A 24,733-nucleotide genomic window follows, 5' to 3' on the forward strand; every position below is an offset into this window, starting at 1 on the left:
GAGAGTGCACTTGGACCCTCAGTGAGTTTGGATGAACATGTGCAGTATGACAGGGTTGTAGTGAATGAGGTGGGCATCCCCTGGATTTCTGCCTCAATCAGTGTGCAGTTTGGAAGATCTGGAATGAATGAAGAAAGTTCATTCACTGAACAGTGAGGATAAAAAAAATTAACAGTTTCCTCATTCATTAAGTATCAACCAACCAGTGTGCTGAATGAGGTAGCAGTAGTGTGGAAAAATCTAGCTTAAAATCATGTAATTAGAGTTGATATAAAAATGCATGCACTAAAGGGAGCAGAGTTAGAGTTGTGTGACATTTCCTAAGTTTAACTGATTCATTGTGAATCCTTGGGGGAAAAAAGAAAACTTTAAACAGTTATCTGCATTGAATTATATATTGGAAGCCAACAGAAATCAGATGAACATACCTTGTTAAGACGACTAGCAATAACACAGTGGATATGAATCTGGAAAAAATATGGTCTTTTGCAGATGAAGATGAATTAGCACTGCGTCCACAAGAAAGAACTATAAAGTTTTTCAAGTTACATTTTTATATGCTGTACTAAATGATTTGGAGACTATTTAGCTATAGCTCTACCTTTATCAGTTATTGCTTGGCATCTATTGAAGGCAGAAACTGACAGCCTATTAATGGGCTTTTGGTTCATTCATTTCTCTTTTTCTGACTCACTCAATATTATGGCATCTCTTAGTTCCATGATACAAGTTACAAACTGCTAATAAAAATTGTATGTGTTTAGTTTGCCTCAAATAATCACTTGCCTGGATATTAACAGTTCAAATTTCAGAGTTTACGTGTACTATTGAATGCATGCAGTTCCCTGTATGCATGTGCCAGTTGAGGACTTGCATGCACACAATAGGATTTTAGTAATATTGGGTGTAAATCTAGAAAAATTAACTAATTTCAGTGAAGTTGCTCCTGATTTATATTGTAACAGAGCAGATTTTGGCCCACAGAATAGCCTTTCTTGGAGGTACTTAAACTCTAAATATCCTGTAGTTCAATACTTGTTTTGGGGGATAGTTGCAACAACATCGCTGTCATGTTTTTACTAATATGTTGCTGCTATGTATTCAGTCTTAGCTCTTGCTTAACAGCTTTTGTCTGGAGGTTGGTTTAATTAAAAATTTCATGCATAAGAACTACTGGTAAATAAAAGAACCTCAAGGAATGCTAGGTGATATTTTTCAAGTGATTTGAAGATAGTATATCAATCTCTTTTTTTTAATTCCATCTGAAACCTTACTTTTAGGACCAGATTCTCCAGTACCTTCTGGTTGCTTTATATCATCCTGGAGCAGCACAGAGCAGCCAGAACATACTAGCTAGATTCCTCAAGCTTCTGATCACCATATTCTCCCTCCTACCCCCAAACAACCCCCTCCATTACCATCTCTCTTGCCTCCTCCCCACCCCCACATTCCCCTGCATCAGGGAAAACAGAAGCCTCCAGTGTGGTCAGAAGGTGAGACACTCAGACCCCTTGATAATAAGGGGAGATGGCAGCCATATTGAAAGAGCGCAGTTCCTCATAGAATTCAAAAGCATCAGCTACTTTTGATTGTATAATATGAGAAGCCTAGAGTATAATTTTTCAGAGAACTTAGCACTTTATATGTTCAGTGCAGAGCCCCTATTGACCTCTATTGCAAGTGCTCAGCACTCCTGCAAATCAGACCTCACGTGTCTCAATCTGGGTGCCCAGACAGCGAGCAACACGTAGTGGCCACTTGTGAAAATTTTGTTTGATGAGACTTGACCAGAATCACAAAGGCAGCATCAAATTCTTTCCAGTGGCAACTAACCAAATTTAGGCACATTTTTACAGGGACAGCAAAAAGCACATCCAACATCAGCATGATCTCTCTATCAAATTTCAAGTCCCTGCTCCAAAATATGGCAGTACTAGAGCATTTCAAAAAAATTGCTGTACCAATTTGTTTAACATGGACAAACTATTTTTCCCCCTTAAGCTCCTTCTTGGAAATGGCTGAACTGTTTTAAATGAAACTTCCTAAAGAATTCAGCATTAGGCACACACCTGACATGGAAAGTGCCAGCCAAAACAGTTAAGTTTAGCAAACTGAAAACAGGCTCTTACAATGGAAGCCATCAGGCAACCTTAGTTACAGAAGTCATTACCTGCACTGCATATAATTATCTTAAAATAAACCACATGTACTAGCAAGCAGACAAATTGAATCATTTTCCAGTCAGATAACTGATCACCGCATTTTCTGATCAAATCAGTGGCACAGTTTGTGAAAGTCTCTTTTCAGATATCGGTTCTGTAAATGGACACAAGTCTTACCCCAAAACCCAATTTTCTTGATTATATGTCTTTATCTGTACTTTGTAGAAAGCAATGAAGGATAATGGGTCAAACTCTGCCTTCAGAGCTGCACTGTCATTCTCTGAGTTTTATAGTAAGGATCCAGAAAGAAGAAAGAGCAGAGAAGAAAAAGTTATAGCTATTTCCATCAGCAATAGCTACCAGATGGATAAAATGGTAATGTAAAACACCATAGGTTACACTGATCCATCCAAGCTCCTAGGTTCACAACCATCCACCTGGTCCCAATAGGAGCATACTGCAGAGTCTAGCTGCTCCCTGGAGCCACTCCTTGCAGCCTTCTCACTTCCAAAACAGCTATAATAATCATGCACATTTAGGGCCTAATCCTACCCGGTGGTCCAGCCCCTTGGAGTCGATGGCTCTATGTGATATGCATTTTAAAACAGCCCTCCACTAGAATGCACAACCTCCAGGACAGAGATTATTTCTTTGTGTTTATATGATGCCCAGCACAATTTTACCTCATCAGCAGATGTGCCCATGACTAGTCCAAGTCTTCCTCTACTGGTTGGGTAATATTCCCCTCCAGTCAAACTAAGGATCTTCTTCACAAGTAGTTCTTCAGCCCTTGTTTGCTAGAATGCCCACCTATCCCCCCAACCAGGATTCAGCACCAAGATGTAGGTGAGTCCATACCCTTCCCCCACTATGCATTCCAGTCCACTGGCCTTAACTACAGAAGCAGCCCTCTGCTTCTGCTACAAATAGGGCCACCCAGAGGATTCAGGGGGCCTGGGGCAAAGCAATTTCAGTGGCCTCTTCCATTAAAAAAAAGTTGCAAAACTATAGAATATTATATTCTCGTGGGGGCCCCTACAGGGCCTGGGGCAAATTGCCCCATTAGCCCCCCCCAGGCAGCCCTGGATACAAACAGCTATATTTTCCCTTCAAGACTACTTCCCTGTGCTGGTTGGCAGACCTGCATTTACACCACCCTATCTGACTGCAGGCTTCTCCAGCTGAGAGCAATTACAGTAAACAAAACTAAAGTAACACTTATCTGCGATCTCAGTTCAGCAATTTACTTTTCTGACTTGATTGTAGTAACCTTGTTCTCAACATACAGGCCCCTGCTTTTCTCAATTCTGCTTTTTCAGACTGAGACAAGCAGGAACAGAACATTTCCTTCTTTCCCCTTAACATGAGTAAAAGCTGCTTCCTCTCTGGCTTAAGTAACTGCCTGAGTCCAGGTGGAAATTCTTTCCGTAATTGGCAAGCAGGGTCAGGCAGGCCAGGCTCTCTGCCTGGTTCCCTTTCTAGGGAATTAACTCCTTCCCTGCTTAATCCAGTTTGGGGTATGATCATCCCACCACAGGCTTCTGTGAATTTATCACAGGGAACCTGATTTTGGCCTGGTTTTAATTGCTGTGTAGATGTGCCCATAGAGAGGTTTAAAACTCCGCTGCTGCATGTTGAGAGGACGGTTCTTTAGCTGAAATTGCAGAGACTCATGTTTTTGCTTCTACAGATCAAGGGATTCAGTCCCCACCACAGACAACTGAAAAGGTGTTGGTGGTGTATTTGGCTATGACATCTTTAACCACTAGACCACACTCTGCCCCCAGAGCCAGGAATAAAAACCAAGAATCTTGATGCCCAGCATTCCACTGCTGTTACATAAATAGGAGTATAACCCACCAGCAATGGGGATGTTTTGTCTCCTTTTGTGGGCTGGTCCATGTATGCCTGGTCTACACTGGCAGCAGTGTAGGGTATGTGGAGCTACATGCCAAAGTGAAAAGCAGGCTGCGTCCACATTGTGGTGGGTAACTACATGCAGCAGTATAGGGCTCTGGCAGGTGGGAGGCACCCAGGAAAGACTCCAGCAGCAGGGAGCTTCTAGCATAGGCGCCAACTCTATGGGTGCTCTGGGATTGGAGCACACACAGGGAAAAATTAGCGGGTGCTCTGCACCCACCAGCAGCCAAGCTCCCCCTACTCTGCACCCCAGCCCCATCTCTTCCCCACCTTCTCCCTTGAGCACGCTGCATCCCCGCTCCTCCAGCTACCTCCCAGTGCTTCCTGCCGCCTAATAGCTATTTGGCGGTGCTTTGGACTTTCTGGCAGGGAGCGGGAGGAATGGGGACGCGGTGCACTCAGGGGAGAAGGCAGAGAAGAGGTGGGACAGGGCAGAGATTTGGGGGAAGGGAGTGAAATGGGGGCGGGGTGAGGACGGTGCAGGGGCCAGAAGAGGTGGTGAAGGGGTGAGGCCAGGGGCAAGGGTGGGGTCGAGCACCCACTGGGCAAAGGGGAAGTCAGCACCTATGGCTTCCAGAGCCTTTCCCCCCTGCCTCCCCCTGCCAGAGCCTTTCAGTGTGGTGGGAAAAGGCTCCAGCAATGAGACACTAGTGTAGACATGAGAGGCACTACTTGGGCATATAGGGTATGTATCCTAGTGTGTGTATATTTTACTTGTCTAAGTAGTGCCTGTCTACACTGCTATTTATGCCCTGCTAGTTGGGTGTGCAGTGTCTGTACTCTACATGTCATAAGTGTAGCCATACATATAGAGAACAACATACTTTTTCCCACACCACAGTACTCCTATAGCTCAAGTAGATTCTAACCCTGCTGATGACGCTTGTGGTGTGTGTGTGTGTGTAAGTGAGGGTAAGAGCTCTGGAATAATTGTAGGAACAGTTTTGTGTTGCAAAACATATTTAGAAATTAATTTAGATGTTCTAATATTTACTTTACTGCTGTATTTTTATTATTGGTATTTGGTTAATGGGAGCTGTCTCTTTAAGAATAAGTGGTGGCAGATTTACAGAGTGTTTGGGACTATGAGCTGTGTATGGGAGGTTTTGTCTGTGTGCCCAGTGAGTAAAAGACTCTGCTGGTGTCAAATCCAAGAAGCTCAAAACTTGAGCTGATGTTATCTTTCTAGAAGCAATCCCCATTCTCATAGGTATAACATAAATGCTTATGGGGGCCTCCACCATTGCTAATGAGTTATGAAGTCTTTCACTTCTAGTTCACTTGTGTGACTCCTGCCCAACTCAGAAGGGATAAAAACTGTTCTCATTTAATGAATATTTGTTAGTCCCGATCTGAGATGCGTTTGAGTCCAATTCCTACATCACAAATGTATCTGCATGCTTTGTACTAGTTAACAATAATAAGTTTCAATGTGTTAGCTGCTCGCAGAAGAGACTTTTTTTACTGTAAACAAAAAAAGTGCTCACCTGTCTGATATTGAAAAAAAATCAGTTTGCACAATTGTTTTTTTATTCTTATATATGGCATATGGCAGGGAAGCAAACTGACATTCTGTCATTTCTGTTTCAATAAACTGAACTCAAATATGCTTCCATTTAAGATCACCATGACAGCTGAGCCACTTCTGACAGAAATTACGGAACTAAATTTGTTTGAAAACAATGACTATTTAATTCATGAAACTGTTAAGATTTTTTAAAATAAAATACTGAAACAGGCAAACTCTGTAAACAATCTGGTTGAAGAGCAAAAAGGTTAAAAATATCTTTGCTCTGAAGAAAAGTTCATCTATCATAGGTGAATGTCTTGAAAATAAGCTAGCTATTCTGAAAAGCTGTATTCTTGCAAATAAGGCTGGATTCTCAATGATTTAAAAAAAATTAAGAGCTGCATTATAATAATACTTTAAACTTTTATAGCACATTCCATGGAAGGATCTGAAAGCACTTTGACCTCTTTACAATCATGTGAAGTAGGAAAAGAGTATTATCCCCATTTCACAGATGAGGAAACTAAGGCAAAAAAAGTTAGGTGAACTGCCCAAGGTCACACAAGAAGTTTGTAACAGAACAGGGAATGGAATTCATGTTTTCTGACTCCCAGTCCTATTCCTTAACAACACCATCCTCCTCCATTACAGGGAATTAAAATATGAATCCAATGTAGAAGGCATAATCCAGGGCCTAGCATCCAGCTCAAGCAGCTGGACAGAGTACTAGGCAGATGTGAGATGTGGTGTAATCTTGAAGTTTAAATATTCCCAATTAATAAAGATAAGGATGAAATGAACTAAACTTAGTTTTCTGGTTTGAGCTGCTAGGTTGGTTACAGAAAGACAATTTAATTCAGTGGAAGACCCTGGATATCACTTTGAATGATAGAATTAAACTGTATTTAAGAGAAAAATGATTGGTTAAGCAAAGAGGCATACAATTACCATTTATGCAGTTGTACTCACATTCAGAAATCGAATGGTGTATCAATGGGTGATCAGGCCACTGAAAACAGAATGAAGTATAGCTTTATAATCCTGTAACTAGGGCTGTCAAGCAATTACAAAAATTAATCACGATTAATCACACTGTTAAACAATAATAGAATACCATTTATTTAAATATTTTTGGATGTTTTCTACATTTTCAAATATATTGATTTCAGTTACAATACAGAATACAAAGTGCACAGTGATCATTTTATATTTATTTTTGATTACAAGTATTTGCACTGTAAAAAAACAAAAGAAATAGTATTTTTCAGTTCACCTAATACAAGTACTGCAGTGCAATCTCTTTATCATGAAAGTTGAACTTACAAATGTAGAATTATGTACAAAAAATCTGCATTCAAAAATTAAACAATATAAAATTTTAGAGCCTGCAAGTCCACTCAGTCCTACTTCTTGTTCAGCCAATCACTAAGACAAACAAGTTTGTTTACATTTGCAGGAGATAATGCTGCACGCTTCTTCTTTACAGTGTCACCTGGAAGGGAGAACAGATATTCTCATGGCACTATTGTAGCCAGCATTGCAAGATATTTATGTGCCAGATGCACTAAAGATTCATATGTCCCTTCATGCTTCAACCACCATTCCAGAGGACATGCGTCCATGCTGATGACGGGTTCTGCTCGATAACAATCCAAAGCAGTGCGGATCAATGCATGTTCATTTTCATTGTGAGTCAGATGCCACCAGCAGAAGGTTGATTTTCTTTTTTGGTGGTTTGGGTTCTGTAGTTTCCGCATTGGAGCATTGCTCTTTTAAGACTTCTGAAAGCATGCTCCATACCTCGTCCCTCTCAGATTTTGGAAAGCACTTCAGATTCTTAAACCTTGGGTTGAGTGCTGTAGCTATCTTTAGAAATCTCACATTGGTACCTTATTTGCGTTTTATCAAATCTGCAGTGAAAGTGTTCTTAAAATGAGCAATATGTGCTGGGTCAAGATCCGAGACTGCTATAACGTGAAATATATGGCAGAATGTGGGTAAAACAGAGCAGGGGACATACAATTCTCTTCCCAAGGAGTTCAGTCACAAATTTAATTAACACATTACATTTTTAATGAGCATAATGGAAGCATGTCCTCTGGAGTGGAAGCATGAAGGGCCATACAAATGTTTAGCATATCTGGCACATAAATACCTTGCAATGTCAGCGACAAAAGTGCCATGCAAATACCTGTTCTCAATTTCTATTGACATTGTAAATAAGAAGAGGGCAGCATTATCTCCTGTGAATGTAAACAAACTTGTTTGTCTTAGTGATTGGCTGAACAAGAAGTAGGACTGGGTAGACTTGTAGGCACTGAAGTTTTACATTGTTTTGTTTTTCAGTGCAATTATGTAACAAAAAAATCTACATTTGTAAGTTGCATTTTCACAATAAACAGATTGCACTATATTACTTTTATGAGATGAACTGAAAAATACTATTTATTTTGCTTATCATTTTTAGAGTGCAAATATTTGTAATAAAAATAATATACACTTTGATTTAAATTACAACACAATATAATATATATGAAAATGTAGACAAACATCCACAATATTAAATACATTTCAATTATTGGTATTCTATTGTTTAACAGTGTGATTAAAAGTAATTTTTTTAATCATGATTAATTTTTTGAGTTAATCATGTGAGTTGACTGTGATTAATCGACAGCCCTACCTGTAACCTAATGTTACACTTTAGATGCTAATTGGAGCTCTCCCAATTTAGCAAGACTACTCCTTTTTATAAACAATTATAATACTCATTAACATTAAACCTATCCATTACCATATTCACATTTCTGCCACCTCTTCATTGGCTGTTTATATTATACATTATTCAAATTAACATTTGCATCAATGTCCTTTCTTAACTATCAATATAAATAACATGGTAATAAAACATCCAAAATTCTAAAAAATATTAATTAAAAGTCCTGCTAAAACCAATTATAACCAAAACAACCACAACATAACCCTAGGTCACGTCTTTGCTAACTTGTTTTCTCATCTTACTGTCCCCAACTTTTACTTACACTAAAAAGCTCCATTTCCCATGCTCCTCTATACTTAGGCTAACTTCAGCTAAAACCTATTTTCTATTTACCCTTTAATATATTTCTACTTAACATAACCAAACAACCCTCCTATAAACTACAGTGGTGATGGGAAACATCCACTCCCCAAGCAGCGGAGCAGCTGCTCCATGAGTTGAAGCAGGTTCCAATGTCTGCTGCAGACTCCATGGGCCATTACACATCCCCTCTGTAAGGGAAGAAAGGACAAGAGGACCCATGCAATAGCAAATCCTCCAGTCATATCCCAATCAATAATTCAGGCTACCCATGTTCCACTTCTTCCTGCCCTGTGTGCTGCTACATAGGACACTTGCCCAGAGAGGGTCACTCTGCATTCAGTTCTCTGCCCTTGCACAGCAGAAGAACATTAGTTCCACTGCCAATGAGTCTCTGGAGCTGCAGAGAAGCAGGCTATTTTTCCCAAAAGCACAAACACTGAGAAACGGGCCTGATCCTGTAAAAACCTCTCTGTGCATTGACATACATAGAATTTGCAGGACCAAGCTCTATATCTAGCTGCTGCTATTAAAGATGTACAAAAAGGGCTCATTTCAGAGACTTCATTCATTCTTTTCTCGGCAGAAATTTTATTGATAACAACATAGGGAGGCCTTCTTAAATGCCAGTTTTTAGGTGGACATAATCTTTGGGTTGCATGGTTCTTCTCTTCCTTTGCCTGGCTCTGCTTTAAAATGAAGCCCTGCTGTGTCTTTGGGTTGTCATCTTGTGAAGACTACTTCAGTTATTGTACTAGTCTGCATTAGGCTGTTGGGTGAGTCACAAAGCATCCTTGACATGTCCTATTGATTATGAATTGAGGTTTATAAAACCACTAAAAAGAGCATCTATCATGTAAAATTGACCCTTTTTCACAGCCTCATGGGAGTCTTGGGTGGTCACAGAATCCCTGAATATACAAGACTTTACTCACTCTTAGAATCAGGACCAACCTTTTGGCTGCTAGTTCGTAAGTGCTAGTGCAGTTTTAGAGCTCCATCAGCTGTGGATTCAATACGGGGTGGATAGGGCCGTAATATGTATTTCCAAGACAGTGAGAAGCGCAACTAAGAATTAAAGGTTTTATAACACAGTAGTTTTCTACAATACAGAACATATTAATTGGTTGACATAACCATAAAAGCTTTCCTTGCAGGATGTGTATGTGTTCATAACAGAAAACAGTAACATTGTATGAATAAGCAAATGATATACAATCACGAGCACTGCAATTAACCATCTGTTCACATTTTCTAATGTTGTGTTGTTGCTGAATGATTTAAAATGGCGTTGTAACAGATGTCTGTCTTATTCATAGACACATTTTATGTTATTCCAAACATGTAAAGCATATTTAAAATTAAATCTGAATGTTCAATTATTCTAAGAATGCCTTTAAAAAGTACAGGTGATTGTCCCTGATTAGGTGTACTGCTTTGCACTTTAAAGTACATATTTAATAATACTGCATTAAGTTCCTGCATTATTTAACATACATTTTATGATTATATCATTTTTCACTTTCCTTTTTAAGTGAGTTCATTTTGCCCTTTGCTTAGCTGAATTCTAATGAGATAATATTTTAACATGTTGGTAATTGTTTTCTTTTCTCTTTTATAAAAACAAAAAGATGCATTTTATCTTTTCACAGAAACATTGGAATTGTCAAAATGAAACAGACCAATGATCCATCCAGTCTAGTATTTTGTCTGACAGTGACAAATGCTTGTGAATCAGGGAAATATTTTGTTAAAAAGCAGGATTTGGTAACTTTGTGTGCCACAATATACCATATCCACTCCTCAAGGACCTCTCCTTGACCATCACCTTTACACTTTATTCCTAGGTAACTTCATCCAGCCATTACAGTGCCTGTGCTGATGACTCACAGAACTACGTATCCACCCCTAATATTTTCTTCTCTTCAAAAACGCCCTCTGAGTATCTCTTTAACATCTCTTCCTGGGTGTCCCACCTACAATTCATACTCAACATGTCCAAAACTGGAACTCTTTCTCCCAACCCTCTGGTGCAACCACATGAAAAAGATAGGGTTGGGCTGGGAGGGAAGGAGGAAGAGGAATGAGAATAGGCAGGCTAGTAAAATGTTGGTGGAGAGATGTCATTCATTCCCCTCAGTGGTTGCCCTTCCCCTACCTTCTCCATTAACTGCTGACAACTCCACTTTTCTCACTGTCCCACAGCTTCATCATCTATCACTTTGTTTTTATTATTCTTTATTATTTGTATGATGGTAGTGCCTAGAGACCACAACCAAGATCAAGGGCCCATTGTGCTAGGCACTGTACAGACACAGTAAAAGACAATCCCCTCCAATAACAATTTACAATCCTAGTAGAAGAGACAGATAAAGAAAGTATTATTTCCATTTAACATATAGGGAACCGAGGCACAGAGAGATTAAATGACTTACTTACGGTCTGAAGCAGAGTTAGGAATTGAACACAAATCTCCTGAGTCCCAGGCTCCTGTCTTAAACACAAGAACATCCTTCCTCTTTCCAACTTTTCTTCCTTCCACCCCACCACATTGATGCTGTTACTAAAATTTACCACATCTCCAAAATCTGTCCCTTCTTCTTCTCTGCTTTTATTTTTCTCCTTTCTGCTTTTTCCTCTCTTATTTTTTTGGCTCCCATACTTGTTTCCCACTCACCAGAAGGCTGCACGCTACTTGGGTGGAGGATGTGTCATGTAATGTTCTCCACCGCTTCTGCTTTTTTCCTTTGCTTCTCCTCCCATCACCCAGCATGCTGAAAAACACAGATAAACTCTGAAGCATGAAGATCAATAGGGTTTGCAGTTTTATTTTAATTTGTGTAACTGCAAGTTTATCCTAGACAGATAAATAAGTACTTCTTTAAAAATCTTACTAAACTATTTGTCTAAAGATATCCTCTAGCAATGAATTCTGTTATACACACACACACTCCAACTAAACATACAATTCCTTTTATCCATTTCAGATTTTCTGCCTTTGATTGAGGAGTACCCTTTTTGCACTTGTATTATGGGAAAGGTAAAATAGGAACACTCAATCAGCCTTCTTCACACATTATTCTATATACCTCAGTCATATTTATTTCTTCCTCCCTCTTCCGATATTAGGAAAACAATTGTCCGATTTCTACTTTGAGTATTTTATCTTTCAAGCTAGTTCTTTCTAAAAATTGAGTTCTCTACTGAATGTTTTTGGGTACAAAAGAGAAAGAGAAAGAAAATCAGAACTTTATACAAAGGGATAATGATACATTATTGTTCCATTATATTGACTACAATAGCCTTGCAGTATTTATCTTCCCTTTTCACCCTCTTGTTTCACCACTTGTTTCTAATTGTTTTTAGCTTATTTTCTCTCTCCTTCAATATTTGACTTTTGTTTTGTTTTGATAGTTCTTATTCTTTCATTTGTACTGTAGTTTCTTCTTTCTTGAGCATGTGTCAGATTATACCTTCATTTCTATTTGGTCTCTTTTGTTCAGCCTCCAATAACAATAACTTGTTTTATAACACCATCTTGAATGATCCCAGTGTATGATACAGATTGCTGCATATACATGGATCAGTCATCAGTACTGAAATGCAGCCCCTCCTGGGGCTAAGTATGAATGCTATTCTGTGTCAATAACGCAACATGACAATTTTCTGTAGGACAAATAAACAGAAGTTTGCAAATTTAAGTTACAGGGGAAATTTTAGGTAGCCAGAAAGTAGTTATTCATTGCCTTGGTTATTTTTTGCTCTTTGGCCTGTTTTTTCTGTCTTCTCTGTGTTTTGCTCACTCTTTGATTTTGGTCTCTTTCTCCCTCAGCCTTTTAAAATACTATTGATTTTTTTTGTCCTTGCGTGTATTATTTCCCCCTCCCACGTACACACACAGACTGATGCTCTCAGCTTCCCCACTTTTGTATTGTCAGATTTCCCCTCTCTTTCTGTATCTTTTTATATGAACCATTTAATCATTTTCCAGATAAAGGAGGCATCAGTTGTAGAGGACACTTCTGCTCAGTACACAAATTCTGAAGTCTTAATTCATATTTTACTCAAAAAATCCCATTTAAGTCAACAAACTAAGGACTGAGATGAGTTATTTTTTGGATGAGTAATGACTGAATTAAATCTAAGTAAAGACTACATGATTTGGCCCACAGAACTAGATTTTTAAAGGTGTAGAGGGGTGGGATTTTCAAAAATGTCTAGGAGGTTAGCTCCCTTTGAATCATAGTGACAAACAGCCCACAGGCTGGGTTTCTTTTTTAGAAAATGCCTTGAATGCTTTGAATTAGATTAAGATGTTAATACTAGAGAAGTATTTTTTTTGTACTTGAGGATCACTAGTAGTGATGCAGATGCCTACTCTATGTAGTTGAGATAGCTCTGTCCACAGGTTGCCACCCCAGTGCCTCTCCTTGTGGCAAAGCATAGTGCTGCTGGCCCTCTGCCTCAGTTTACCCAAGTATTTCCTACCTGCTCTCGTGGTTTATGTGGCTCAGCCATCCATAAGGTCACCACGAAAATTCAATCCCAGCCCAAACTAACAGGCAAAAACAACAACAACCAAAGAAAAAAAACACTCCCCACATACTCTAAGTAGAGGAGCCTTTGCCCCAGCTGGTCTTAATTATCAGCCTTTCTGAGGTCATTCATCCGTTCACCCTCTTGGTTTAGCTTTCCATCCCCTTCCTGTCAGGACACTATTTGCCATAGCTTGGCTTAAGACCACGAGCAAAGCTTGTGTACATCTAAATAGTCCCCTATCAAGGTCTACCATCCCTTTAGAGAGGCTTGAACAGGCAGCAATCCTACTCAACATTGGACTCCTACCCACCTTTTCTCCCCAAAGGAAGCTGTTCCTCTTCACTGCTTGCTAACCAGCCTCCTACTAACTGCATTCTCCTCTTTTGAGTCCTACCCTTCCTGTCTAACATCCACTACAGATGGTGTGGGCAGGGCTAATTAGGCTCACAGCAGTACCTTCAGATTTTGTAAACCCTATCAGAGTCCCTGAGAGCAAAATTTAGGTTTTCTCATCTTCTGTCATTTATTTCTTATTAAATGCTGAGAAGTGAAAGTACCTGTCTGGCTAGATAGTTGCCCTTTGATTTCCTTTTCTCTTCCTTGTCAAGTCCTTTTGCTTCCTTTATTATGAGATGAAAAATCCATTGTTTTTACATATAGAATTTCTCAGATACTTTATGAGATCCGGCAAAAGTTTATGAAGTTGTAAATATATGGGATTTAAAGATTTTTTTTATTATAAAGTACTTTCTGAACATATGTATTTTAACCAGAATGGGTATTTGTACAGGTATTTTTTATGCTTGTTAGAAGATAAAAATATTTTCAAGCATATTTTATAAACTTGTAACAGCATGCATTTTTTGGAAAATGGGCATAAGGAAAAGAACATACGGACTACTATTTTACAAACACAATCCCTGCAGGCCACTCTGATAAAAGAAATGAACCACTGGTCTAAGAGGATGGGAGTTGTCTTGCCAACCATGCCACCCCCAGTCTCCAAGGAGCACCAGCAACACTTATCTAGAAAATCTTGCTTGTCCCATACTCTTTTTCAAAATGTACCTCTTTGATGCACACTCACTCTCACTCTCTCAAACATAAGCAGCATTTTTCTGTTGATTGCATCCCATTCCTCTCATCTCAGGTCATCCCAAAAGCTGTAGCAATATTGTATTGTACAGAATGTAACTGTATATTCGTTTTTAATAAAGGGGAGTGAGGAAGAACATGCAATATAACTCTTAAACCAAAGAGAGAATGGGGGAAGGAGGAAAGAGATGAAACATGTACTGTTGACTCTTCATTTTGAAGGTGCGTGGACACACATTTTTTCCCCCATTTTCTTTCCCAGGAAGGGTGTGCGGGATAGGGGGTATTAGTCTCTGAAGCAGAGCTATCAAGCAAGGCCAATTCTGTCATTATACAGCAGGTAGTTCAGGTAGGTGAGATGCCTCTAAAAGACAGCAAAGTACTGGAAGGTAGCAAAATATGTGAAGTTTATTCATTGATTGAGTGACTGCTTGACTCTCTCTCTCTCTCTCTCTCTCTCTCTCTCTCAGGGAGAGAGAGTATATGATTTAGCAAGAAACCTGGTTTCAGTTTTAAATATGAATTTATGACTAACACAACTCTTTCTCTGTCTCCTGGGGAAGAGGATGGGCATTTTCCAGTCACTCCAGTGTATATGTAGAGCAGAAAAGGAAACTGCAGGCATTAGTAAATATCAAGGCTCAAGGACATTTGTTTGTTAACAGATAAATCTGAATAGATATCGCTTACCCATGTCCTGCTCCTATTTTTTGTAAGTCCCCAGTAACAGCCCAAAATGCTTCAGCATGCAAATGTTAGTGAAGTGTTTTGTGGCAATAGCTGTATAATACTGTAGTCTTTATGTACAAAGGATAAATCCTGCATTGGGGTGTGGCAGTCTCATGAGAGGAGGTGTGTGTGTTGTGGTGACATAGTTTAAGGTGGAAAAGGTATGTGAGAGACAGTTCATAGGTGTTGCAGTGTCTGGGGGTGGAGGGGAGAAGTGCTGGAGGGTGATGGTGTTCAAGAGAGGGAGTGTGTAGGTGTGTGCAATGGTGATTGACTGTGTCCATGAGGTGAAGATGACTGTGTTGGAAGGGGGCAAGTGACTGTGTCTATTGTGGGACAGTGCTGGGGGTGGGGTGGGGGAGAACTGTTTTTCTGTCTGCTTGGGAAAGGTGGATAGTGTTGGAGGGGAGCTGATTATTTATGAGGGAGAGGTAATGGTGTTGCAATGGATGATTTGTAGTGGGGAGATGATAATTTTGAAGGGGGCAGGCATGTATGGGTGAGGAGTTTTAAGGGAACAGGTGATTGTCCAGGGAAGGAAGGTGAGTTGTGTTGGAAAGGGGGAACAGCTGTTTGTGTATTAGGTGGGGAAGTGACAGACTGTTGCAAAAGAGAAGTGACATGCTGGTGGGAAGGTGACTGGGGCCAGAGGGGAAGATCACTGTGTGGAAGTGGGCAGGTGACTTGTGTGCATGGAAGGTGATGATGTTGGAAGGGAATGTTTGAATATGAACATTTTTCCAATGTGGGGAGGTGACAGTGTCCTTGGTGTGTGTGGTAGGGGTGTATGTGCGTAGGTGTGTGCAGAGGGGTAGGGCTGCCACTTGTCCAGGTTTCCCCAGGATTGTCCCGCGGCCGAGGCAGCTGTCCTGGGCAATCTGTAGGGTGCCCAGTGCCCCCCGCCAGCGGTCCAGTTATGTGGGCTCAGGATCGTGCCAGATGGACCTCACAGGTGGCTGCCCTGGTGTGTGGGTGGGTGTGTGGGTGTGTGGGGCGGGGGGGTTTGACTGTCCCTGCTGCGCGATGGTGACAGTGCCCCGGCGCGGGGGGGGGAGGGGGGCACGGGGGTGACAACCCCCGGCAGTGAGGGCGGGGGCGGGGGGAGGCGTCTCGGTGTCTGTGCCGCGTGGCGGTTGCAGTGACTGTCTCGCGCTCGCTGCCCCGCCCGGCTCGCGCCGTGTAACGGTCTCTCGCGCTCTCCGTTCGGAGGCGGCTGTTTGCGTCTGGAGCCCGAGCGGCGCGAGCCGCCCTGACAGCGGGACCCGCCCCCTCCCCCCGTCCCGCACCCGCCGCCTCCGCCCCGGTCACCTTCCCGGCTGCTCTGAGGGCGCAGAGCGGGGTCCCCGCCCCCGGGTCCGGCTCGGGCCAGCGGCTGTCCCGGGCCGGCGGGGGGATGAGCTGCGGCGGGGCGAGCAGCATCCCCGGCCCCGGGGAGCCGCCGCGAGACCCCGCCGCCGCCGCCCCCCTGGAGCTGCCGGTCGCGGAGGAGAGCGCGGGGCTGCGGCGGCTGCAGCCCCAGGAGAAGCCGGCGGCCGACGACCCCCCCGGGGCGGGGCAGAGCAGCGGCTCCGGCGGGACCCCCCCGGGCCCCTCCGAGGGGAGAAGCGGCGGCTCGGAGAGAGCCCGGGGGCAGGCGGGGGCCGCGGGCGGCGAGAAACCCGAGACCCGCTCCGTGTGCGGCAGCGACAGCGGCAGCGACAGCAACCCCGGCGGCGCCGGCCCCATCTGCAAGATCTGCTTCCAGGGCGCCGAGCAGGTGAGAGCCGGGGCCGGCCAGGCGCCCCGGGAGGGACGGGCAGGCGGGCGGGCGGACCCAGCCCGGCCGGCCAGACACGCACCCCCCCCCCCACCGCCGCCCCCGCGCCGCCGGCCTCTCTCTGGCGCACGCGGGCCGGGGCAGGTCGCTGGAGGCTGCCGGTCCCGGCGCGCCGCGGTCAGCACCCTGGACAGGGCTCGGAGCCGGACCCCGCGCTTCGACTTGCGCCGCCCGTGGCAGGAAAACCCGCCCCGAAGTGGCCGAGTCGAGCAGGCTCCGTTTCGTGAGGCCGCCCTGGGCTGGCTCGTAACTCAGCTCAGCGGCAGCTGGGGGCAAATGCAGTCGCGGGCCTGTACAATGGGCACAAGAGCGGGGGGCTGCGACAAGCCTCTGTGAAGAGCTTCGCCAGTCTCCGCTGCAAATCTAGAAAGGCAGGGAAATTATTGGTCTGTTTGCTTAGGATGCAGCCTCTCCCCTCACAGGCTTCGAGAGCAAAATCCCATTCTCCGAGCTTCCTGTCTTCTACATTTTAATCAACCATTGCTAGTTTCCCAATAGTTTTATGAAGAAAACGTAGCGAAAGATTTCATGATTGGTCATTATCACAGTATCGGAGCCGGACACTTCCACTAGCATTTTACTCTATAGCTGTCAGCTTAGTCGGCCAACTCCCTCTCTGGGCCATTATGACATAAACAGGGGGATTTGGTTTATTTTCTCTTAAAAAGCAAGAAAATGGGGAAAAATGCTATTATTTGTAGTATCCAGTTAGAGTTTAATATATGAGTCTACTAGTTTTGTCTTTTATTTTAGAAAATAGGTGAGGGCAGTTGTTAGTATGAGAGGTAGCCTATTACATTTTTGAAGTAGCATCACAGAAATAAGAAAGCTTCAACTAAGCACACAGTCATCCATGTATTTGTTACAGGATGTAATTCTGATGGGAAAGACATATTTAGATTTTTTTAAGTGTTTATTTTGTAGAGAATTTTTATGGTGTAATTGCTGACAGTCAGGAATCTTAACAGTACAAATGCTACTGTAAGCATTCAGTTCACTATGATGTCATACATTTCTTTCTTATCCATGATTAAGAATTACTGCAGAGAAAATACATCTAACCATCCATCTAAAGTTACTCAAAAGAGATCATAACGTGACCATTAGCATAATAATTGCACATGCAGTGATTTACCAGTTGATTGTAATGTGGTAGAATATTTAAGTTGGAGATAATGATATCTTTAAAAGAGCTCTAACTTTTGAGTTTTATTTTAGCCAAAAAATATAAAAGTGTAGGATAGGGATTAAAACAAATTCATTGTTCCAGAACAGATAACATGAAATATTGTGTACAGGGGCGGCTCCAGCGCGTGCTTGGGGTGGCATGCTGCGGGGGGCGCTCTGCCGGCGACAGGCGGCTCCGGCGGACCTCCCGCAGACGTGCTTGTGGAGGGTCCGCTGGTCCTGCGGCTTCGGTGGAGCATCCGCAGGCACGCCGTGCTTGGGGCGGCGAAATCGCTAGAGCCGCCCCTGATTGTGTAAGCAAACAAAATAAATCCCCCCTGACATTTATTTTTGTCTTGTTTCAGGGTGAATTGTTAAATCCTTGCCGATGTGATGGATCAGTACGGTACACACATCAATTGTGCCTCTTAAAGTGGATCAGTGAAAGAGGGTCATGGACCTGTGAGCTCTGCTGTTACAGATACCATGTTATAGCAATTAAAATGAAAAAACCTTGCCAGGTAACATTTTTACATACTTACAGACCAAAAATGTTACTTAGTTTCTATATTTCAGAGACTTGCAAATGTTAATTTATGGCACACAGGCAGATTTAATAAAATATTGATTTATTCTCCTCCTTGACATTGTCTCAACAGATCACCTCTGTGAGATTGCATGCCCTGCTGTGAGGCATTGGACCCCATTTCAAAGTGCTCAGTCATTGGGGAAGAGTACATACCAGAGTAGGATCCAGTCATTTGGTAGGGGGAGGCTCTTCTGGCCTAAGACTACTTACAGAAGAAGTTCTTGCCTCTATCCCAACAAGAGCTGTTTGGATCCCTTGCCTGTAAGCAGGGCAGCCAGGTCCTCTAAGGACTCAGGCTGCATCCTGGAAGCATCTTCTTGAACAACATGCAGGAAGTGTTAGGGTTAAACAGTCATCCAGTAATATGCATTAGTTCTCTGGATATGGTAAAGACTCAAAGATTGGTTCCACCTATGCCCTACCACTATGGATTCAAAAGTGATAAGACCTCCTTGGATCTAAGTCAATCTTTTCCTTTGGGTCCTATTTTGGTGCTTAGCCAAGTTCTGAAAGATTGAGGTGAGGGACAAAAGGTAACTTGATGCTGCTTTTACACTTTCCCAGTCCTGCAGTCAGCTGTGGGCCACTCAACCCCTGCTACGACCTACAGCAGCGTAAGAGTATATAAATGCAGCAGCCCCCCAGTAACTGTTCCAGAAGCTGAAGCATGCAGTACCACTTTGGCCAAGCCTTCTTTTTCATGACCACACCAAGGAGCTTCAAAGTAGAATAGCATAGAGCCATCCCTCCTGAGAAAACCCTTACTTAGGCCAGCTTAATGGCCCCTTTGCACTGACAGAATGGTTAAAAGCACTATGAGCCCTATAAATTGGAGTACTGTGTGCCTGAGTCCAAACTAAGATATTTGTATAATTTGTTGGATCCCATGAGTCCAGGGTTGATCAAACCTCCTCAGCTCCAAGGCACTCAGATCATTTCCTTGATCCTTCAAGTCTGCGGGTGATGGGCTTTCCATGGATCCAAGGTGCTTAAATTCTGTCAGATCCTAGGAGTCTGAAGGTGAAAGGGCCTCCTTAGGTTGAAGGCATTCTGATCCTTTGTCCATATACTAGGTGCCTTCACAAATAGCTGTGTCTTCAGGCCTATTCTTTCAGGTTCTACATAGGGAATTCTCCCAAACTTCTCCATACTTCAGATCTAAAGGGTGTTGGGGGACCTGGCTTTGCCTCTCCTTAAACCCACAGGGACATGAATTTGAGGAAGGGTCCAGAGGATAAAGGCATGGATTCTAGTGGGTATTCTTCTGGTACTACAATTTCTGGGGCACATTTGCCAGCTTGGTTGCACAACACATAATGCGGTTTCCCAAGCTGTGTTCCTGTTGGATATTTGACCTATCACCACCATCATCAACTCTATTCTTTTAGAGAACAGGAATCTGTTTCCTTTTACCAGACAGACAAGATGCCACTTGGATTCACTGATTGTGTTGATAGTCTCTGAAAGGACCAACATGGGAGGAAGGCATATTCTTCTGTGGCCTTTTGTCTTAGAAATTGTGCTATTATGGGGAAGCTATGGATTGCTACACATTCTGAAAGGTAAAAAGCTGGAGTCTCTCTTTTCACTGTCAGGGAAAGGCAGAGGGTCTCTAAATATATATTAGACTTGGTGAGTAGGTCCTTATCTATGGCTTTCTTCTGTTGGAGGTATTCTTGGTTATGATCTGTGATTAGATTAACTGCTATGATCAAATTCTGTGATCAGATTAACTGCTAGTTCACTGAGGTTGGGTCAGTCTTTCTGATATCAGTGAGGCCAATATTTCCACATCAAGCATGATTCTTTAACTGATCAGTCAGTAAAAACAAACTTCAGAGGTTACCAGAGACCTAGACTGTCTTGGTTGAATTGGCATTTTCTGTAGGTACAGCAAAGCTGTAGTTTTGCCAGAGGATCCAGAGTCAATTCCAGATTAGGCACATTTTTACAGGCATGGCAGGATCCCTTTGGAGCAATGGGTCCTGGATTTATTGAATGGTGGCATGCCTTTCAGTTTAGGCTCATGTCCAGGGGCGGCTCCAGGCCCCAGCACGCCAAGCACGTGCTTGGGGCGGCATGCCGTGAGGGGCGCTCTGCCGGTCGCCGGGAGGGCGGCAGGCGGCTCTGGTGGACCTCCCGCAGGCGTGTCCCGCGGCTTCGGTGGAGCATCCGCAGGCACGCCTGCGGGAGGTCCACCGGAGCCGCAGGACCGGCGACTGGCAGAGCGCCCCCCGTGGCGTGCCACTGTGCTTGGGGCGGCTAAATGTCTAGAGCTGCCCCTGCTCATGTCAATACCCAGTCCCCTTTCCATTTTTCTCCATGGAGCCTTTTCTTTATGCTCTTAAGTGATGAGGTCTAATCTCTTCTGTAAATATAATTGGTGTGAGTGCCACAGCTTTTCTGTACCACTGGGCAGTATAGTCCCTGCATTTAAATTCTCAGGATTGCTCAAGACCAGCAAGCTTCAGGATACATACATCCATATATCTGGAAAGCAGAAGCCCAGAAAGTACCTCAGTTTCAATGGGGATACTAATTTGATCACCAGAGATTATGTAATAACCTTTTGATGAACAATTGCTACAAAGGTGGATGTCTAAGGCCTGGTCTACACTGGGGGGGGGTCGAACTAAGGTACGCAACTTCAGCTACACGAATAGCGTAGCTGAAGTCGAACTACTTTAGTTCGAACTACTTACCCGTCTTCACGGCGCGGGATCGAAGTCCACGGCTTCCCCGTCGACTCCACCACTGCCGTTCGCGGTGGTGGAGTTCCGGAGTTGACAGGAGCGCGTTCGGAGTTCGATATATCGCGTCTAGATGAGACGCGATATATCGAACTCCGAGAAGTCGATTGCTACCCGCCGATCCGGCAGGTAGTATGGACGTACCCTAAGTGAAAACAGTTTAAAAATTTGGAGAACCTAACGAGAGAATTCCAGTGTTTTGTCTCTTCAATTATTATACTGTTTTTTTTTGTCCTTGGTGTGGTCAGGTTTGGCCTGCAATACAACCAAAAGTTACTTGGTCTTCCCTTTGTTTGTGCAAATGAGTTCAGTCTCTTTAATCCTTTAGAAAATGGTTATTTTAAAGATTCTATGACAATTTATTTTCATATTATAACTTACATATTAATATGGCTAAACTCTTGGTTCTCACAGGGTTTATGAAAGCTCCTTTTGTGCCTCTTAGTACCTGTTTCTTCTTGCATCAATCAGTGAAGTTTCCTTCACCTGTGGCTATAGTACCTATCAGAAGAGTTTCAGAACCACAGTTTTTGATAGCAGATCCTCCTTGTGCAAATATTCACAATGATATAGTAGTCCTAACATCACATCTCAAATTCTAGACTATGCTGGTCTTGGACTTTCATTAAAATCAGGCAAGTTTTTTTAAACCAGGATTTTACTAATCCTTATAATCCATTTAAGTTTGGTTCCACACTTTTGTTGTTAAGAGGGGCTCCTGGGCCATCCTAAACCGTATCCATACAACCAATGGCAGATGCAGATACTTGCTGCAGAAATGGAAAATTAAAGACTCTCCAGTGTGTGACTGTGGTCACCAAGAACAGACTATGGAAAATATAACAACTCAATGCCCGATTCACAAATTGGAAGGAGGCATCTCACAGCAATACTCTGCTATTTCAGATGCAATTATCTGGCTTAACAATCTAAATGTAAAATTATAGTTGTTGCTCTTACATTTACATCAGCCATATGAAAAAGGAAAAGACTGGTCATTTTCTTGACAGGAAAAAGCCCTTTAAGGTAATTTGTGGCTTTTGGTGAAAAGCTAAGACCCGATTCATTTCAGTCCAGGGATGATTCAAGTGTATCATATGCCATATTTCAGACAGGCTAAACACTCCTTGAAGTTCCTGTACAACCAGGAGCCAATGCCCTTTTACCAAAGAGCTAGAACAGGGGTAAGCAACCTATGGCACAGGTGCCGAAGGCGGCACGCGAGCTGATTTTCAGTGGTACTCACGCAGCCCAGGTCCTGGCCATCAGTCTGGGGAGCTCTTCATTTTAATTTAATTTTAAATTAAGCTTTTTAAACCTTTTAAAAGACTTATTTACTTTACATACAACAATAGTTTAGTTATATATTATAGACTTATAGAAAGAGACCTTCTAAAAACATTAAAATGTATTACTGGCATGTGAAACCTTAAATTAGAGTGAATAAATGAAGATTCAGCACACCACTTCTGAAAGGTTGCCGACCCCTGATCTAATCTCTCGCAGATGGGATCTAGGTAGATAGTGTCATGAAAGAGAAAGATGGCTTTTTTACCCACATAACTTTTGTTCTCAAATGTATTGCCTCTGCAGAGCCACACCAGTCCTCCCTTTCCCCTTCTACTTCAGAGATTTACAGGATGTGCCCAGAATTAGAGAGAAAAAATTAGGAGTTGGGTTTTTTGTAACCCTTAGTTCCAGAATGTTGGAATAGCCAGCAATGTGAACATTTCTCCTAGCATCTAACTGCTTTGTACGGTTTCTGTTGCTGCATGACATATAATCTCAAAGTGGGCCTCTATGGAGGCAGTAGATTCAGGGAACGTTTATGTTGGTAACCTCTTTTTCAGTATATTTTGTCATGGTGCACATCTAACCACATGCCAGCTAACTACCATCAAGGGGCCCACTCCTGAAAATATGCAACATGTTGACAGGATTAGGCACGAAAGCATAATTACAAACTGAGAAAATTCATATTTACTTTTAAGATTAGCCAACTGGTTTGCTGGCAGTGGGAGATGTAGATTACAAATTAATTGGAGAGATGCAAGTTGTGCATTTTCCCCCAGTATCCTGTCCTTTCAGTGAGCCAGATGTAAACAAGCATAACTCTAATAGTAAATGTTAAAGTCAGTGGAACTGCTTCTTTTTACAGCAGGGAAGAATTTGTCCCAATTCTGATGCTTGCTTTGTCTCTGGTCCAATGATTCTTTCATTTTTATCCAATGGCCCGGGATGTGGCTAAATGTATGAGAATGACTCTGTAGCCTGGTGGCTATAGCATGCATGTGGGAGACCCAGGATCTAGTCCTCCTGCTCCAATGACTTTTTTAAAATTATCCAGAGTGGAACAGCTTCAGTAGGAGAGATTAAGGGAGCCCCACATTAGAATATCCCGTAGTGCAGAGGCTAGAGCACCTACCTGAGAAGCTGTGGGTATCAGTTTAAAGCCTTTCTTCCCACTCAGGTAGAAGGGAAACTTGAACTGGGCAGTTCCCACATGTCAGGTGAATACCCTAACTACTGGGCTAAACATTATGAGGGAGGGTCTCCTCCCTTGCATTTTGTGTAAGCTTCTTTATAGGGGCCTGATCTGATAGGCAAGCCCCGAGCATACTTACTGGATTGGGCCCCGCAGGCAATTAGATGGAGTAATGCCTATCTTCCCCTAGTTCGTATGTTGCTTTGGGGCTATAAAAGAGAATAATAGGCTACTTTTAAAAAAATGTTTTATATTTTAAACTGTTATATGTGATCATAGAATCATCATCATTTGTGGATGGAAATGCAAGAAATATTAGTCAGTTAACATTGTAATTTGTTAGTTTTCAAGAAAGAGGAGTCCTAGTGGCGAATTAATTTAGAAGCTGATTTAATGTTAAGTTGAGGAAAACATCTTAAATGTTATGCAGAAAGAACTAGCAAGATATTTTAGACATAGCCTGAATGTGAGGTCATAAAGATAGGTCTGAGTTGAAGATGATGCCCAGGTTACATGCCTGAGTGACAGGCAGGATGGTGATATTCAAAGGAGGTTGGTGGGGATGGCGGGGGAAGAAGAGAGAGAGAGAGATTGCTAGAGAGAGATTAACTACTCTGTTTAGCCATGTTGATCTTGAGATGATGATTAGACATCCATGAGATGATGTCAGGGAGACATGCCAACGTTTTAGTTCAGATAGAAGACAATACAACTGGAGCAGAAAGGTAGATTGTGAGTGGTCAGCATAGGGATGGTAGTTGAATTTATGTTTGCAGATGAAATTACCAGAGATAAACTGTAGAGGGAGAGCAGTAGGAGACCTAGGACAGAGCCCTGTGGAACCCCTCACAAAAAAATTGGAGGGCAGGGAATTCTCCAAAGGACAGGCAGA

At 42.7% G+C, this 24,733-nt stretch overlaps 1 protein-coding gene and 1 long non-coding RNA gene across 3 annotated transcripts in view; one reads left to right on the forward strand and one right to left on the reverse strand.

Annotated features, from left to right (window-relative positions):
* LOC123362787 overlaps positions 1 to 15,997 on the reverse strand; it is a 38,767-nt gene extending 22,770 nt beyond the window's left edge. The window contains exons 1-3 of the long non-coding RNA XR_006576573.1: positions 14,996 to 15,997; positions 11,349 to 11,445; positions 6,562 to 6,601 (exon numbers count right to left, since the gene is read on the reverse strand). This is a non-coding gene — a long non-coding RNA (uncharacterized LOC123362787). The remainder of the gene's footprint in view (positions 1 to 6,561; positions 6,602 to 11,348; positions 11,446 to 14,995) is intronic.
* Positions 15,998 to 16,249: 252 nt separating this feature from the next.
* Positions 16,250 to 24,733, forward strand: part of MARCHF11 (membrane associated ring-CH-type finger 11) — a 34,466-nt gene continuing 25,982 nt past the window's right edge. For both annotated transcript variants that reach the window (XM_045006442.1, XM_045006443.1), the window contains exons 1-2: positions 16,250 to 16,790; positions 18,383 to 18,538. In XM_045006442.1, the coding sequence (XP_044862377.1) occupies positions 16,428 to 16,790; positions 18,383 to 18,538 (519 nt within the window). In that variant the 5' untranslated portion in view covers positions 16,250 to 16,427. The remainder of the gene's footprint in view (positions 16,791 to 18,382; positions 18,539 to 24,733) is intronic.

Source organism: Mauremys mutica, chromosome 2, assembly GCF_020497125.1.
Source record: "Mauremys mutica isolate MM-2020 ecotype Southern chromosome 2, ASM2049712v1, whole genome shotgun sequence".
In the NCBI taxonomy this organism is placed as follows: domain Eukaryota; kingdom Metazoa; phylum Chordata; order Testudines; family Geoemydidae; genus Mauremys; species Mauremys mutica.